This window comes from Marmota monax, unplaced genomic scaffold (genome assembly GCF_021218885.2).
Source record: "Marmota monax isolate L192 unplaced genomic scaffold, Marmota_monax_Labrador192_F-V1.1 WCK01_AAM20220418_F8-fsc00056, whole genome shotgun sequence".
Lineage (NCBI taxonomy): Eukaryota > Metazoa > Chordata > Mammalia > Rodentia > Sciuridae > Marmota > Marmota monax.
In genome coordinates this window covers 6188642-6208812 of record NW_026695212.1, presented here as the reverse complement: position 1 = coordinate 6208812, position 20171 = coordinate 6188642, and the positions used below count along the sequence as shown (strand labels likewise).

Sequence of the window (20171 nt, the reverse complement as noted above, 5' to 3'; positions counted from 1 at the left end):
TAAGTATAGAATACTTTCCTTTTAAATGACTCATTATATGCATCTTAACAAATTTTGAAATACTTTCAATATAAGGATGAATACAAAAAAGGATTGTGGGGCTGGGGATATAGCTCATTTGGCAGAGTGCTTGCCTCGAATGCACAAGGCCCTGGGTTCATTCCCCAGCACCAAACACACACAAAATGGATTGTGATTAGCTAATTTCACCACAGCAGACAGCATATTATCATACTCACCAGGATTTGAGTGTATTGCGTAATGGGGATTCTTGATTAGAAAACAACCTTTCAGATCTTTCTTGGTTCTTTCAGTTCTTGAGTTACCTTTTATTGGTTGTATAACTTGGGTCCTGAATGCATTCACTGAACTATTTCCTATTATAAAATGGAAATACCAAACTGAGACTTACTTTCATTTTTTTAACACCACCTTACCACTAGATGACAGCATAGCACTAATATTTAAAAACTGGGGCAGGCATATTGCTCACTTATTGCTCAGTGGTAAAGTAGTTGCCTCTCATGTGCAAGGACTTGGGTTCAATCCCCAGCAGCACAAACAAGCCACTATAAAAAGCACAAAATATGTAAAACTAATATATCAGTTTTAATCTCCAAAACTGACATTTAAAAAAATTACCCTATTTAAGAAATGCAAAGAAACAGGTATTTTTATCTACAGCTATGGTAAAGGTAGGGCAATTCAATGTGTCACAAACCTCAAGTGTACACATTTTGAATGAAGCAGTCCGTAAGAAATTAATTTTTGGAAAAAATATCTGCACTAATATTTCTTAAAATTACATCCACTGCAGTACCCTTTATCCTAGCCAAAAATTTAGTGAAATAATTTGAACACCTAAAGACAAAAGTAGTTAAATTAGTCAAAATATCATATTTTAGACAAAAGTCTAAAATAAAAACTCAACTGGCCCACCTTTCATGTGCATACAAATCACCTGGTCTCATTCAATTGCAAATTCTGATACCAGTTCCAAGGTCAGAACTGATACCTATGTTTCTGGTTTGTAGAACAAACTTTTAGTGCCAAGTTTTTTGGACCATTTAATAAAAAAATGTTGCTATTTAAGAGTCCTCAAGCCCCCCACATGAGCTACCCATACATTCTCTCTATAAAATGGGCATTCATGCAGCATTGGAATCCAACATAATCCTACTAATTGAGCTAAAATAAATAGAGTAAAATAAATATTAAATAGAGTAGGCTGCATCTGTTTCTAAACTATGTCAATAGTATACCTGTGGTCTCATAAACCAATATATATAATATATAAACCAACAGAACATGAATGCAAAGAGAATTGGTTCCATGAGAACAAAGTTAAATACTTTGGAAAGACTCAATTAAGATGAGTCACTGGGCTGGGGATGTGGCTCAAGCGGTAGCACGCTTGCCTGGCATGCGTGCAGCCAGGGTTTGATCCTCAGCACCACAAAGATGTTGTGTCCTCTGAAAACTAAAAAATAAATATTAAAAAATTCTCTCTCAAAAAAAAAAAGGTCACTGAAAACTACTGTTGACAATGAGATACCATTTCAAACCAATTAAGATGGTTATTATAAAACAAAACAATAACAATAACAAAAAGGGAGGTGAGGATATTGGAGAAACAGACATCTTTATGCACTTCTGATCAAAATGTAAAATGGTACAACTGCTAGTTAAAAAAAGTTTCATGATTCCTTCAAAAGTTTCTTATAATTACATCCATTGCAGGACCCAGAAAACACAGACACACCATTGTGATTCAGCAATTCCTCTCCTAAGTATATGCCCAGAAGGATCAAGAATGGACTTTAAAACGTAGTTATACATCCAGGTTGACACCAGCATTACTCACAACAGCCGGAAGATGGAATCAACCCAAATGCTTATTGATAAATGGATAAACAAAAGTGGTGTATACAATAAGATATTATTCAGCCATAAAAGGGATTAAATTCTATATTTACATACTACAAAATGAACTTTGAAAACTTTATGCAAAGTCAAATAGGCCAGACATCAAAAGATAATTACTATATGGTTGCATTTATATGAGACACCTAGAGTACATAAGCTGTGGAGAAGTATAATCCAGGTTGCCCGGGCTGGGGCTACAGTAGAAATGGGTAGTTATTTCTGGAAATTGGGGGGGGGGGGGGGGGGGGGGTTATACATCATTATGAATAAGCTTGGTACCATTGAATTACACACTTAAAACAGTTAAAAACTTGCAAAGCATGGTAGTACATACCTATAATCCCAGCTACTTGAGAAGCTCAGGCAGCAGGATCAGAAATTAGAGGCCGACCTGGGCAACTTAGTGAGACCTGAAGCTAAAATGTGATTTTTTTAAAAAAATTTTTATTAGCTGTTTGAAATTTTTATGTGGTGATGAGAATCAAACCCAGTGCCTCACACATGCTAGGCAAGCGCTCTACCACTGAGCCACAATCCCAGCCCCAAATGTGATATATTTTTTACAACTTAAAAAAATGAGGTGGCTAACTAAGGGTGTGGCTCAGTTGTACAGTGCTTGCCTAGCCTGTGACCTGGGTTTGATTTCCAGCACCACCAAACAAAACCCCCAAACTAACAGCAAAACTGTAGTAAGTTTAAGCTAACAAAATATGGTACAACTAAAAGGGCATTCATTCTTTTGAAATATTTGCTGAGTATTTATGTCACACACCGATAGACACTGTAATTTAACAAGATCCTTGCTTTCATGAGATTTATATTCAAATGGACAAAACCCAAGATATGGTCAGAAAAGTGAATAAAGCAGAAAAAAGAGAAGACTAAGTAGGTTTTATATTTCAATAGAAAGGTGAAAATAAATCTCATTGAGAACTTGTCACATGCAGATATCTACAACTTGCAGGTAGGTGAAATGTCTCCTTCAAAGACTTTGAGGGAGGAGTATGCCTGGCTTGTTTAAAAAAAAAAAAAAAGTCACAGTGGCTGGGATGAACTGAGTACAGAAGAACTTGATAGGGATTTTACTCTGAAATGGGGAAAGCTGATTAAAGCAGATTAAAAAGTCTTGACAACTATTCTGAGAACAGACTGTATATGGTGGCAAAGGCAGAAAACAGTGGGGATAGTATTAAGTGGTCCTAAGCATTCTCTGATGGCATGTCCAAGACTTCTATGTGAGATGTGAGGAATCAAGAGCAAGTTTTGAGCCTAAGCCACTGAAATGAAGGTACTGATGTTAGCTATAGGAGAAGGCACTGGGCTAAGGGGGTGAGAAGGTAAAAGATTTAAGAATTCAGGGGCTGGGGATGTGGCTCAAGCGGTAGCGGGCTTGCCTGGCATGCGCAGGGAGCTGGGCTTGATCCTCAACACCACATAAAAATAAAATAAAGATGTTGTGTCCACTGAAAACTAAAAAATGAATATTACAAAATTCTCTTTAAAAAAAAATTCAGCCTTGGCATTTAAAATGCTAGTTTGGAAGAAAGGTCTGAATTGGAAAATATATATGTGGAAACTGACATTAAGACTTAACTGAATAAGAACACCAAGAGTGCCCCCAATTTTTTTTTTTTTAAATATCAGGGAAAAGAAACAACAAAGCATATCAAAGGTGTAAGAAATGAATTTCAACTTGCACTTATGACTCCTTGCTTTAACTGTCCCCACTAACTGATGAAGCACCAGACTGGCTGAGTTTGATAAGAGGGCATGTTCTCCGTCCTTTGTATGTAAACGGGGGAAATAACTCTTAGAAGCCAACTTTAGGTAATAAAAGAGGTTAGACCATTCATGCTCCTCTTCCTTTTAGTGTCCACTCATGTATTTAGATCAATTAGATCATTTATTGAAAACAATGTAAAATGGGTCGCTATGGAACTTTGTAGATAGGCAATCTCTTTGTGTGCAAATACATGTATTCATAAATTATTTGAGCTCATTCACTTGGAGTAGAATGGCTGCCAGCATTCCTGGATCAATTTTTGAGTTGTATATAAATGATTCCAAAGACTGGTGTTCATAATGAATAAACTAAGATATGCTATTAATTCTGAAAAGCTAGCCATAACTAGCTTTTTATTGTTCCAGTTTGTACAAATTGCTTGCTAATTCTTAGGATGAAAGATGCTTTACTAAAGTGATATACAGGGCCCAAGTTTCTATACTATACTGGGATGATATTCAGCGTTTACACGTAGGGCCCAAATTCCCCATAAGTGTTAGTTATACCTGTCTACCTTATATTCTTAATAGATAGGTATATTATATAGGTAGAATCTGTACAAGTATTTATATCAGACTTTTTTTTTAATAACAAAAAAGGTACCACTAAGTTGCTAAGGTCTTGTATACATGTCAGCATCTAACAGCACCTTATAGAGTAGGTGTTCAAGATATGTAAACACATAACATTTATAAGAAATATATTCCCAAGTGTGTACAGTTTCAGGATGAACAAAGTTTAACTGGAAAACTGGCATCATAAAATTATTCTAATCTCTACTCACCCATTCTTGCCAGTCCCTTGGAGCTGCCTTTGTAAAAGTAGAACATTATCTTAACCTATTTTAGTAGTCAAAACTAGTGAGTTAGCAAGTACAAAATCAATTTTTAAGTAATGCAGAATGGCAATTTGACCCAAGAGGGGAGGGCATGGCTGATTCTATTTTGTAGATGGGTTGACAATCACTAAATTGTAATATTAGTAAGATAATTATTACTTTCCTCATCCCACAGGTTTATTCACCCTTATGGCTAGTATAACTACTATATAATCTTATGGCTATTATAACTCCTTTCGTGGAAAAAAATGTTACTAACTGGACTGCCACCACAAAAATGGAGTGTTCAAGCTTAGATACACTCACTGAGTCCCCAAATCCTACCTCTTGCAAACTTAAGCCATACTCACATAACAATGTTCTCAACTTCTATTTCAAATAGAAATCACCAAATATAAACATTTTTAAAGTTTCTACCACCTACTACAAGCCCACAACCTTCCATATTTTGTATCCTTTTCCAAGGGAAGTTCCTCTTTGTTCCCAAAGCTACTTTTGACACTATTTGTTTTGATGCTATTGTTTTTGGTATCATTCAGTTTGCTTCACACACCAAACATGAACTCCTCATGATTCCCCTTTACAGACTCATCCCATATTGGGATGTTTTCTTCTCTATTTTAACTCCCTTATTTCAGGCTACAAAATTAAGGCTTTAACCTATACTTTCTTCTCAATTCCAGAATCTTATGGCTATTAATAACTATTTCTTGGAATGCAAATGTACAAAATTCATACCACTGCCCAATGTTTTTCTGGTGTTCCCCCCCGCCCCCCGAGTGAATGGCACACTATTATACAAGCTCCAAGTCATCATCTTACCTTCTCATAGCCTAATTTTCACAGCATCCTGTTGATTTTGCCTCCTAGGTCTTTCAACCAACTTTTTTTTTTCTTCTAAAGACTCTTGTAAAAGTCTCATTAGACTACCTTATTTTCTTCCTTCCCAATTTAATCTGCAACGAATCTACTTGAAATGCTTTACTCACTTCCAAGGATTCCACAGCATTCTTAGGACAGTCTTAAATGTGACTTACAAGCCCTAGGCCTTGCCTGTTGCTGAGTTTCCACTCAGGCTATGTTCTTCACCCCCTTCTTCTTTCAATTCCTACTAATAGCATACTCCTGCCGAAAGGTCTTTTTCCAAATCTCTTTTTTTGCCTAGAAAGGTACCTTCCTTCCTTTTTTCCAAGTCTTAATTCAGATCTACATTAAGGAAATAAATTCTATCTACTGAAGTTCTCCTGTAAGTGGGGTATGGACTTTTGAAAAGAATGTAAAAATAAAATAAAAGTATGATGGTGCCTGGTGCCTGCCTATCAATCCTAGCAAACCAGGAGGCTGAGGCAGGGGAGTCCCAAGTTTGAGGCCAGCCTGGGCAACTTAGCAAGACCCTGTCTCAAAATGAAAATGGCTGGAAATGTAGATTACTTGGTAGAATGCCCCTGTGTGGATGACAGGAATGTATAGATCTTATCTAGCATTGACAACAGCTGATCAGAACTGATGTGCCATTTAAAAACCCAAGAATTCTGTTAATGAAATATAAAAGGGAGACAAAGACCCAGGATAGCAATGGAAAACACTTACTATTAACAATTCTTCTTTCATGTATTTGCTGAGAAACAAAACTAGGAAGACCGGGGAAACTATCAATCCTCTATTTTAAAAAAATCTCCTTGTAAAACTTAAAAATAATAATAATAATTTTTTAGTATCTCCTTTTTATACTGTATCAGGCCTTGACTGACTCCTGGAGTTTTGGGTGGCATTTGGTCAAAATTGCTCTCAGCCATCTTTTATTATGGTTAAATGTTCTCTGCCTCTGTAGGCTACAGACAAAAATCTCAATTTAATCCAAGTGGGATTAATGAACACTACCTTCTTTAAAATGTAAACGTATAATAACAACATAGAAAACAGTCAGGGGGAGAAAAAAGAGTAACATAGAACCTAACAAAACCTGACCCACAACTTTAATGTAAGCACTGAAAGAGACTCCACTAATGATAACTTCCTTTCTCAAATGATAATTTTAATTGCTCAGAACTAATCTTCAACATACTCCATACTCCAACATACTTCCAGCCTGCAGGTGAGTCATCTGGACCCTGATTCAACTCCCCCCACCCACCCCGCACGTATTCTTTCTCTCTCATTGAAATAACAAATATGTCACTGTTTAAAAGCATTTTTAAAGGGCTGGGATTGTGGCTCAGTGGTAGAGCGCTCACCTCACACTGGCTAGACCCGGGTTCGATCCTCAGCACCACATAAAAATAAAGATGTTGTGTCCACCAAAAACTAAAATAAATAAATAATAAATATAAAAGCATTTTAGTTAATTTAATAATCCCTTAAAACTGGGCAAATCTGAATCTTAGATTTACAAATAAAACAGTTTACAGACTTTCTGAATTCCTTCATCTTAATTCTAACCACATACCATCTACTTGAAAGAGCATCAAAATGCCAGCAAAGAACTGAAAGTCTCCAAGAAGGCTGCCTTAAAGACAAAATGTAAAGTCCAATTATGTTACCCTTCATATTACCCAATAGTACTCAAAACTACACACAATGATAGCTAGATATGGTGGTACACACCTGTGATTCCAGAGGCTGAAGCAGGAGGATCACAAGGTAGAGGATAGTCCAGTAACTTAGTGAGAAACCTTGTCTCAAAGTAAAAATAAGGAAGAAGGAATGGGGATGCAGCTTAGGGTTAAAGCACCCCTGGGTTCCATCCCTGGTACCAAAACCAAACCAAACCAAACAGAAATACTCCATACACAATGTTTAACAAATTATAAATCAAACAGGACAAACTGCAAGTATTATCAAAATTTTGTTTTATTTTCAATACAAGATAAATACCATGCTTGTTACTAGTGCAGTTTAAGGCCAACAATGGCCATATAGCAAACTGCTGAACAGTCACCTAAATGCTAAAGAAAAGAAAAGACAAAAATAAACATTAAACACAAAATTGCAATTACAAACATTTTAATAAAATGTGAAAAAGCTTTTTAATAGAAGCTAATATGGAAGTGTAGTTCTCATGGACATCAAAAAGATGTCTATTTGATCAAAAATCACCTTACCTTTTGCACAGAAATCTTATTGTGAAGTCACCATAGTCAATAGCTAAAATTTTAAGACTTTCTTTGGCCTTCTGATATTAGACAAATTATTTACAAACTGTGATTCAGTAATCCACGGATACTGGTAATATGATACAATTTTTTTTTGTCTGTTTGTTTTTTAAGGACTTTCCATTAAAAATTGTAAAACAACTTTGTAAGGCTGTACCGGGCTGTAAACTACTTTGCTAATACACCATGGGATGCAGAGGAAGAAGGAATAACAGACCTTTTTTTAAGGCTAAAGTCATCAATATTATAGATGCATTCCTTAGAATACATTATGATTTACCTCAAAGGATCATTTCCCATTAAATACCACCTGAGTACTACATTTTCAAAGTAAAAAAATAAACAAACATGAATTTACCATTATATTTTGAAATAATTTAACTTACAGAATGCTGAGAAGTGTTACGCAATAACAGTGTGACAAAAAACACACCTTCAAAATGAATTTTTTTAAAACTAAATGCAGGGTCTGTCCAATTAGGAAATTAATGTAAAACATTTACACCCATGGTGGAGTTTTAGGATACTCCCACATGAAAAACTGGTAGTGTTCACTATCCAGAAATACCATATCAAGATTTGTATGACTTCAATTAAATTTACCTAATATTTTTAAAGCCTCCCATACAATGTTAATTAATGCAGCAGGAAGTCTTTAAACATTGAAATCTATCTGTAGGTAACCAAGTGTTTATTTATACATCCCATACAAAAATCATATACCTATATACTCAGATACTGAATGCCAACAACCTGAAATTTTAAAGAAACATTGGTTAACACAAATCTAAATCAATCTGACAATACAATTGCCTGAATATTTTGAATATTCATAAAAATTCATATTGCTTCTTTCTAATGCCAAGAAAGAAGATTATAAGAACTTCCTCCCAGAAGCCTAGACATTTTAACACATTTTCCATTTCAACTTAAGACAAAATTTTAAGCCTGAATCTTGATTTCTCTAAATAAAACATCTCATATTATAATACAAAGAATGCCATATGTAAGGCCACATCTTAATAAATTTATAATTTTTGGTTGAATATATATTTAAAAACTAGTCTAAGGCTTCTAAGAGTCAAGTTGCTAAAAAATAAGTACAACAATGTTTAAACTGAAGGTTAATGTTAAAAAAACAAACAAAAAAACAAACAAAAAATCACCACACACGCACACACACTTTAAGAACAGAAAAATAGAACGCTTTGCTACAAAAATCCCACTTATATATTACCACAAAAAATGACTAATATGTACAATGGATAAGCGTGCATTTAAGTACATACAACAGGGGAAAACATTTACAGAGACTATGGGATGCAAATGAACTCAATGAATAAAATTTAAAAAACAATTACCCATAAAACAGTGAGAATCTCAATACTATATTCTCAATAAAGAATTAGAACATAAACTTCCTCTTAAAATAAATTAAGCTGAAGCTTGAAACACAAAATCGGAGCCACCTTGTAAGATACAGAAAATGCAATGACCATTTAGAAAACCAAAATGTTGAGCACTCCAACAGAAAAGTTTTATAGTAGCATGTCATTATATAAAACAGTGTGTAGTTAGGTTATTGGCACATTTAAATACATTAAGGGAAAGATAAAGTCTTTACCCTTTCAACAATTTTCCCCTTCACTATAAAATATTATACAACATTCATTAAAACCTCCATGTTTATTTTTAGAACTGACCTTAAACTAGTAAAAAAGTAAAGCAACATTCTCCATAGGAGAATCAAATGAAAATAATACCTTAAGCTACAAGTAATTTGTGAAATTCAAATTGTAGTTAACTGCTTAAGAATATTCCGGTAAAGGGGTCATTAAATTGGTTAACCTATGATCAACAGCCATGGCAAGTTATTTCAAATCTTAACAAAACTAACAAAATAAAATAAATACATGTAGATTCACATTGGAATATCCTTTCCACAACATATTTCCGTTAGCCAAAAGCAAACACATTCAATTCAAAGTGTTGCTTCAGAAGCAATACCATTCGGGTGCTGTTATCACTCGTCCATAATTTTACCACTAGCTGAAAAGGAATGTGACTGCATAGCATAAACAAATGCTATGGCTCAAAATTCAACTCAAGTTTTGTTTTCATGTCCACTAGTTATTATAAATTAAGAAAAAAAAAAGGTCTCTGAGACACTCACTTTTTTTTTTTTGGCGTCTTTGTAAAGATTTCTCTCTTTGGATTGTTTTTAACATTAAAAAAAAGCTTTCAAATAACATCAATTCATAAACAACAGAAGGGGTATGACAAATAAAACAAGGTTTGCAATTTTTAGCTTTACTGCTATACATTCGTATGTTTCCAGGTGGAGAAAGACTTTGCAAAACTACTTGGTCAAACCAAAAGTCCTCCTGACAACACTTAAAACGATAGACTAGATAGAAGCAAACAAATCTAGTACACTCACACTGTCTGCAACAAAAGTCATGTAATGAAGTAAGCCAAGCAGGGAGAAGAATAATATAGAAGGAACAATTAAAAGGTTCCACTGATAAAAAAATGAAAAGGTAGATGAAGGATTAAATTAGTACAAAACTTCCAGTTTCACTTCAAGTAGAGATTTTTGTGATTTCATTTTTAAACTATTCAGAGAAAATTTTATTCTCGTGGACATTTTACTTACCTTTTAATCTTACTATAAACTAATTTCCCTTGTAATATATGTAAGTCCAAACTTCTTCACATTAGGGCATTGTAATTAAAATATAAAAAAGCTTAAGAAATGACAAAAACTTACAACACCTATACATAAAACAAAAAAACAGATTTTGATACAACTTTCAAATAATGTTAAAAAGGCAACTACATTTTCAACAAGATAAAATACTTTAAAAATCATTTTTGAGAGCAAACAGTTCTGGTAAACACCAATGATCCCTTACACAAATACTCCACTCACAAAATATAAAACTAGTAAAAATATAATTTGAAACAGCTAATTTTGTGAGTAGTTTGAAAGCAGACAAGACAAAACTGAAGAAAGGCAATGCAAATTTCTAGAGGGCTTGTATGGTTGCACATTAGGTAATAGCTATGGTACCTAAATACGTTTAAGCATTGTCCTAAAATTTGGCCATACTTTAAAAACCAATGTGTACTACTCCAAAGGTCTCTCTCAAAGATTATCAGATCTTAAAAATATATTAAAAAAACAAATTAGCCTGTTTAAGAATTTTAACTCAAATTTCTGAAATAGTGATTCAGAATTATCTTTCCATAAAAATATCCAGTTGATGACCTGGTCTCTGCTAATCCTACAATTAAGAACATGTGTAAGCCAGATGCTTTTCATGTAGGCCTTCATATAGGCAGGTTTTTTTTTTTTGGGGGGGCGGGGGGAATCTTTGATTAACTCTAGCATGAAATCAACAGGCTGCACAAAAATATATATAGAATTTCTCAACTGTAGAGACACGTACATCTATAATCTCCCATTACACTGGAGAAAACAATCCAATGTTAATACAACTTCACATCCTTCAGAAACTGGTACCAACTGGAAAATAAAACCAAGGCTCTTCCTACATTTATCTGCTGCATGACTGTATTTACACTGCCTATGGCTTCAAAGTTAAACCATAAGCATCATCAATAAAAATCAGTAAATCACTATAGCATCAAATCAGAATTCAAAATCTCACTTCAATGCTAGTAGTTCACAATTAAGTGTTTCAGTACACCTGTGTTGTAATTAAACTGCACTACTGTAGCAAATATGTGTGAGACTTTTCTAAAATGTTAAAACCTCAACATTCTTTGACCCCTAATGCATTGATGGGAATTGCTGTGTCTGTCAAATTTCAGTTTTTACAAGTTTACATACCATTCAGCAAAGTCACAAGCTAACTAGGTAAAAACAGCTAGAAAAGCAGAATATAGAAATATTAAATATCCATGTAATCACCTATTCTAATATCAAAATCAAGGGCAAGAGACACTTAATTAGTTATGTTTAATTCACTGAACGCAAGATTAGATTGATGCATATCCAAAACCGCTATTGCAATGCTTTTTTTTTAAAGGACAGTAAAAATGTTGTCATAGTAACATTATCTTTAGATATTGCTGAACACAAGACTTTCCCTGAGGTGTAAACATCAAATAACTTGAACAGCTTTACACATCAGCCCCATTAAACAGTTTATTACAACACTACATCTATTGTAATCAAAGTGGTGCTGTTTACAGACATTATCATATGAACATTTTTAACAAGAACAAACTACTATAAAAACAAGCATATACTTGACTTTTTTTTCCAATTGCTTGCACATTATAATGGCCAAATGTATATAACCAGTAATAAAGTTGCAAAAGCTATTAACTTTTTAAATCACACAGGTTTCCTTCAAATAAAACAGTTAAGCAACATAAAAAATAAAAGTAGAGCTACTGGTTACCATTTATGCAGATTTGCTTTATTCAGATCTATTCCTGTTCAGTTTATCCATGAATCCTTACAGGTTCAGTTCAATCACAAGAAGCAAACTGCTGGACAAGCGTCATTTTCCCCCATGAAGACTGTTTTGTCTTGGAAGTTGTTCCTCTTCCTTCAGCTGTAATGTGTCAAAATTTGTGATGTAGATTTTGCTATTCCCCATCATACACAGAAAAACGCTGGCTTAACTATACATACACAAGTCGTGCATCTACTTCACTGTTATGTATTCTAGCACAAAATAAGAATTAAATGAAACAGTAGCCGCCTGTGTGGTGGAGAAATGCTCCCAATTTATTTGATAATTAAAAAATGAGACATTAATTACATTCTTCTTAGATATTATTGCCTTTGAAATTTAATGACTAAGACAAATTAAAATATAGCAGCTACTGTTTCTATGATGATGGAAAACAGTCATAAGTCATTTTCTAAAATATGTATACTACAAAAATAAATGGAAAAATGTTTGGATGATTTTAATGTAGATTTCATTCACCCACATATCAATTCTATATTAATTCATTTAACAATGCTAAACTGGATATAAAATGCAATAAATTTTACAAATCAACTATTTGACAGCATACAGGAACTTCTGTAATTGTTATAAATCAAATGGTGTTCCATGTTACAAAATTTATAAATAGTTCAATATGGACATTAAATAAATATGACATCCACATACAAATCTTTTAGACATAATACAAACTTGACACATTTACTTTACTTTCACTCTATTCCACCTATTTCAAAATATCTAATATAGAAGCATAAACTAACCAAAAACAAGCTAAATAGGAATCGGAATCTACAATGATAAACTTCATTGTAAACCCACATAAAGAAAAAAAAAAAAAAAACAATAAAATTGATAAACCAAAGTCTCAAGAATACATATGTAAGCAAACGGCATGTAGAGTTCACAAAAGAAACATTCATTTAATTTGGAAGTGTTCCCAGAAACAACAAAGTTTTAAGTGATTTAAGCGTCCAAAGGGCACAATGTTCAGTACTAAGTAAAAGTAATTTTAAAATACTTTTGCTCTACAATTAATTTCTGTCACAACTATAAATTTATCTTTATGTCTTTATCTTTTATGTTCTTTCTCCCCCTAACTAGGAAGTATCTTAAGAACATCAACACACATATGTATGTATTCATACTGCCCAGCAATAACAACTTATTTTAAAACTAAAAGGAAAAACCAGATGTTATAATTGTGGTCTTTTTCTCCTAAATAGTGTCTATATGCCTATAATTTTTTAGATACACGTAAGTCATTTCCAATGTTACCGTTTTAATGTTCCTTCATCTTATGCTGATGAAGCTTATTTAGTGGAATTATTTCATAGAAAAAAATATAAAATGTCTACTATCAAAAGTTTTATTTTTATTACTTGCAAAGTATTGGGGGCTGGATGGGGTGGAGATTGAACCCAAGACCTCATGCATGCTAAGCATGCACCTTACCAATGAGCAACACCCCCAGCCCTGCAATGTATATGTATTTAAAAAAAAAAAAAGTATTATTAGGAAATTCATAAATCTCACTGCAAAAGTATACTATCTCCCTATTTTAATTTTTTTTTAGTTGTCAATGGACCTTTATTTTATTTATTTATATGCAGTACTGAGAATTGAACCCAGTGCCTCACACAGGCTAAGCAAGTGCTTTGCCACTGAGCCACAAACCCAGCCTCCCTATTTTTTTTTTTAATTTTGCTGAAAAGGATGAAGAAGAAAAACAACAATAAAAATAAGCCCACAGCAGGTCATTAAGAGGAAAAAATATTTTGAAATCATAGTGAGCAAAACAAAAATATTCAACCCTTCTATGACAGGTGTAGTATAAGGACAACTTATACTACACCTGTCAACTTGGTTGAAACCCTATCTCAAGAGTGAAAAATAAAAAGGTAAGGGGATGTAGCTCAGTGGTAGAGTACCTCTAGATTCACTCCCAAGTACTCAGAAGTGGAAGGAGGAGGCATGTACTGCAATTTTATATCAATCAGTATTACTCCAAATGGAAATTTTTATTACTTTTAATATAGAGAATCCGTTTAAGTTACAATACACATTTTTATCCAGAATTAAGCACTCATCTTTTGCATGATTATACTTACAGATTTAAGTCTTTACTATTAATAAATCTCTAATTTTCACCATACGCACATAAAATTTGGGGGATAATTTAAGTATTTGTTTCTATTCCTAAACACTTTTACATTTATCCACTTGGAAATACAAATTTTACAATCTCAAAAGGAGGCAAATTTGAAGGCAACATAACCCATTTCCAATAATCCAATTTCATATTATAGTCTCAAATATCTAAGTAAACATCTACATAAACAAAGATATCAAAAAGAAGCTTCAAAGTGAAAAATACATTCAAAGCCCATGTTTTCAGAATAGTATCTGGTCAAATCTGCATTGTCAAAGTCACACAATTACTTGCTTTACCTAAAAAAGACAAATGAAATCTACCACTCTACAGACTAAAGTGACCACTAAGTAAAATCTCAATACACAGAGAAGTACCTGCATTTTCAGATAATGTAAAATCAACCCATTATTAACAACTCAAATTATGAGTGTTTCTGTTAGAAACTTATCTAAGCAAATTTGTTAGCATTAGTATATTAAACTCACGGTAAATTCAACTGTTAAGTAAAATGCTCTAAGGTGTATTTGTTAGAGCACTTTTATAGGTTTCCATGTTAATATATTTAATTAAAAAGACTCTAAGGTGGGCAAAAAAAGTGTTTAAATACGTGTTAACAGATATGTAGTTTCTTCTTATAGTGACTAGAACATCATACAAAAACCATTCTGTTTATTGTAGATGTTTACAAAAAGTTCCTTGCTACCACATTTCCTATTTTTACCTTTCTACCTCTGGACATGGTACTTACCTCATTTCAACTATAACATATTTACTACTCTATAATTAAACACATATACAATTGTTGCTCTAGGCAACTTACTGAATATTAGAAATAAACCCCATTACAAAGAAAAATCAGCTTTGTTCCAAAGATTCACAAAATAGACATTTCCAAACAAGCTGCTTGTTATTTAGAATTCACTGTGATACCACGGCAAATTCATAAATTTGGATAGCATCAATGGCATCCTTACCCCAATTGGTTATCAGGTTTTCTTTAAAATAATGCTAACTAAATAGTCATTCAACACATTATTTATTCAAAACAATCTAATTTACAAACTAAAACAATGGTAGTAAATTTCACACTGAGATGAGGGTGAGAGCAAGGTGACTCACATTGGCATTGGCATTGAATTTTTTTTTTTTAACAAGGAACATTATTCATTTATAAACAAAAGTATATTCTTAAACCACAGTGAGCAAAACACACTATACATCCATTAAAGGGATCACTTCCTGGCCTCTCTTGTCACTTTGAGTAAGATAGCTGTGTAGTCAGACAGGTTTTGCAAATAACACTAAAAGCAAGAGAAATTAGAACTAACGAAATTAGAGCTAGCATATCCAAATGAAGTAGAGCAGTTAAGGTATTTGAGAAGGCACAAGGAAACACAGGGCTGGGAAATATTTAGGCAGATCTCAGATGACCTAAGAATTTCAGAAATAATTTTTACATCTTATTACAACCAGTTATCATTCATCAGGCAACCAAGAGAATGTAATTTCCACAAATGGCTCAATTTAACACTAATTTCTAAGCAGATTAAAACACCTTAACATAAGAACTTTTTATTCTTTTGGCTTTTTCTTTTTCCCCCAATTATCAACAAAACTATAATAAGCAGAATAAGCAATGCAAAGCACCCTACTTCCTGTGCAGTAATAAAATCTAAAGACATGTTATTTGTGGTAGAAGTAATCTCACAGTCAAGGAAAAGTATAGTTACTAATCCAGACCTGATACACAAATGTTAAAAACTTTTATCAAGGAAATGGATAATTATTTGAGAATATATAAAACCTCATAAATTAGAGAGCAGGAAAGTGAAATAAAGAAAATTTAAAAATACAATTTGCTTTCATTACTCTTCAGCATGCAAAAACTGAATTACAAACAGAAATTTGATGAGTAGGCCTGTTTCAAACAAGTAATAAGGAATAAAACCTAAAATAAAATAACTAATGAATGTAAAGTTATTTTTGTAATAAGTGTACAATCTTAAATCACTTTTATTTTGCTCAGAGTGGTCTGAGAATAGAGGCAAAAATTACAGAATATGAAACACAATTTACATACTGAAATTTACAATATTGATATTTTCCTCATTGAAATATTATCTACTCAAACTTAATATTAAATGCTTTTAGAAAAACTAATACATTTTAAAAATGAGAATGTAATTAACATTACCCAACAGTTCAAACACAAAAAAACCAAGATGGGACAGACATTAACAGCTTGCCAACATCACTGTTTCCAGTTAAATTAAGAACTTGCCCGTTTAGCCATTCATCATCTCTTTAATAATAGATTACATTATTACTTATTTGTATACAGACTTACTACTGACATTCACTTTAGCTTTCAAGTCACTTTATTCATTTTATTCCATTTAAGATTTACATGAAAGCTCAAAAGGACTCATATTTAAAAACTTCTAAACAGGTCACAATAGACCTTATAATAGTAACGAAATTTGTAAATCTTTTTTAAAGAAGTTTTTCACTTGAATATAATCCCAGTCCCCATTCCCTTTATTCATGTCTACTTCCATAATAAATAATGTTTGGTATAGCAAAGGTACAATAATCCAGAATAACAGAATTTTTTTTTGCAATGGAAATGCTTATGTAAAGTTTTGCTTGGATGAAGCAAGTGAAGCATTACAATATTACAACTCAATTCTGATTAATGTACAAACAACATGGAAATTCTGGCATGGTACATCAGGGATTAAGAAAAATGTCAACAATAGTTTTCACGTTAGGAATTCATAGTTAATGTCTGAATGTTATGAAACTCAAATCATGATCTGTTTTGGTGCACTCATTACTGAAATATAAATTCAAAGTATTTAAAATCAATGGACTTTTCAGGTGGAATTTACTTGGTTGACTTCACTAGCTTTACTAAAACCGGTATGAAAACTATCCCTAATTAACTTTGGGTATAAACTGGTTTAGAGACCCCTTTGATGGGCACATCCAGTTTTGAAAATGTTCTCAAGTTTCATTATCATGCCTTTGGTAACCAGAAAACTGGTGGCAACTTATAAAGTCTTATGGAAAAAAAAAAAAAAGATTCAAGTTGTAGAATTTAAACCTTTCTATAAATGAAAAGGATAATACAGTTAAACACTGCAAGTTATACCCTGGCAACAATTCACCTTAATCAACTGCTAGACAATAAGAATTTTTCATAGGAAAGGATCAGAGGTATTCAACTTGTGTGTGTGTATGTGTGTGTGGGGGAGAGCTACATCTTTAAAATTTACTATTTAGATTTTCAAGGCACAACATTCAATTTTCACATCCAAAACAAATATCAATTTCAATAAGCTTAGTTTTAAAATAAAAGATGTTTTGTTTCATATTAAAGGAATGCTTTGAGAATGGCATGTTAAATTTTGTAATACAATACATAGAACTATATAAAAAATAAAATTTTGAAAAATATCCAAGCTGCATATTCAAAATGCAAGGAAAAAAAGTATTAAAATGGGCCTTCTCATTTTAAAAGTCCCTAAAATTGCAAACAGTGTAATAGCTTATCTGTGTTCCATAAAAATGTTTTAAATACTTATTTCCTATAAGTATTATTCAAAAATGATTTTGTTTGCTAATATATGTGTTATGGTTAAAGAAATTTCTCTTGTTACAGAATTACATACACTTGATAAAATCTCTGATATATGCCTATTACAATTTAAATACTAACTATTACCATTGCTGAATTTTCAGTAAGTTTCCCATGAATTGCACTTATTTACTTATAAGGGGTTTGTTTTAAGCCTAATTTAATTTGTATATGCCACCAACATATGAAGAAAAAATATCTTGTTTACAGAATAACCTTCGTGTCTTAAGCACAAGACTTATAGTGACCTCCCCACACTCTTCACATGGATAAAATGCTATTCACAAATATAAAAATAAAATTACATGTGAAAATGAAGCATAAACAGACAATTCTCACTTTATGAAAAATGTACAAGAAATAGTTTAAAATACAGAAAAAAAAGACAATGATTATGGTTTATGAATGAAACATCAAAGGAAATTATTATAAGATTATTCTAACCTGGGATGTATGGCATGACACAATTAAAAATTTTGGTGTATGTACCCTGAACCCCATTTTAATTAAATAACTTTTTCATCTTCTTTGCAAATTAAAGGATAATGTTTTTCTTTTAAAAACAAAAACCAGATGCCAGAAAAAGTGTCTTTAAAAAAAAATACTAAAGAAAAAAGCTCTTTCCATGACGAGAAAACATCCTTTTATAAATTATTATAGTGTTAGATTTTCTTCAAAAGTTTTAGGGACAAATGAAGTTAGTTCAAGGAAGTACAGAAATCTTATTTTTTAAAATCCAAGCACATAATATTTATATCTGAAATGACTCCCTGATATTTTTAATACTTTAAATCACATGCAAACTATGTATGTGATTACAAAAATTCCGATTTTTAGATTTTAGAAGTACACAATGAGTCCTCTTGATTATTTTTCTTGCTTTAATACCATTAGTGATCTGAAATCTAAAAACAATTAATACAACATTCAAGGACAAAAGTCAAAATTTTTACCTGTGATCACTTACCTGTTTTCTCAGATGTTTCCAGAATTTTAAATTCAGAACAAGTACTTGGACCATTTATATGTAGATATATACTGTATAAACAACAGCCTTGGAGTTATAATGACTGTTAATAATGCACATGCTAAATATAACGGGAACAAGGAATACCCACCTTCTAACGATGACGATACTCTCGCTCTCGGTCACGTTCTCGGTCTCGGTCTCGGTCACGATCCCGGTGTCTCTCTCGTTCTCTGCTTCTCTCTCTATAATAATCATCATGGCGATCTCTACTACGGGATTTATGACGCCGACTCTTTTCTCGTGATCTACTATGGTCCCTCTCTCTTGATCGTTCACGTCTTCTAAAAGAAATTACTGGATTAATGCTCTCCATAACTGAAAAATATAGTACAGTTGTCCTCCCCCAACCCTTATATGTGGTTCCACTTTCTGTGGTTTTAGTTACCCACAGTCAACCACAGTCAGGATTACAGTTTTAAACTGCACACCATTCTGAAGTATGTGATGAAATCTCACATTGTCCTGCTAAATCCTACCTGGGATGTGAATCATCCCCTTCTGCAGAACATGAAGACTGTACATACTACCTGTCCATTTAGTAGCTATCTTAAGTTATCACACCAAGTGTCATGGTATCACAGCACTGAGTTAAGTAAGCAACTTTTATTTTATTTAATAACAGCTCCAAGTGAAATTCAGATATGGTTAAGTGAAAAGGTGAAAGTTACTGACTTAATAAGGAAAGAAAAATCATGCTGAGATTGCTAAGCTCCACAGTAAGAGCCTGTGAAATTGTGAAGATATTTGTGTTTTGGTATCACATCTCAAAATGCAAAAGTTACACACACACAGTGTTTGGTATGTGCTTAATTAAGACAGAAAAGAAACATGATGAAATATTACACAACAAGAAGAGAGAATAAAATCATGGCATCTGCAAGTGAATGGAGTTAGAAAATATAATGCTAAGTTAGCCAATCCCAAAAACCCAAATGCCGAATGTTTTATCTGATATAAGGAGGCTGATTTATAGTGGGGTAGGGAGTGGGAGCATGAGAGGAATAGACAAAGTCTAGATAGGGAAGAGGGGTGGGAAGGGAAGGGAGGGGCTACGGTGTTAGAAATGATGGTGGAACGTGATGGTCGTCATTATCCAAAGTACATGTATGAAGACATGAATTGGTGTGAATATACTTTGTATACAACAAGATATGAAA

General features: G+C 32.9%; 1 protein-coding gene across 6 annotated transcripts in view; it reads right to left on the bottom strand.

Annotated features, from left to right (window-relative positions):
- Positions 1-7379: 7379 nt before the first annotated feature.
- Cpsf6 (cleavage and polyadenylation specific factor 6) overlaps positions 7380-20171 on the bottom strand; it is a 33055-nt gene continuing 20263 nt past the window's right edge. For 2 of the 6 annotated variants that reach the window (XM_058574585.1, XM_058574588.1), the window contains one exon: positions 7380-19295. In XM_058574585.1, coding sequence (XP_058430568.1) covers positions 19106-19295 — 190 coding nt within the window. In that variant the 3' untranslated portion in view covers positions 7380-19105. The remainder of the gene's footprint in view (positions 19296-20171) is intronic. The other 4 variants (XM_058574587.1, XM_058574589.1, XM_058574586.1 and 1 more) reach the window with 3 other exon arrangements.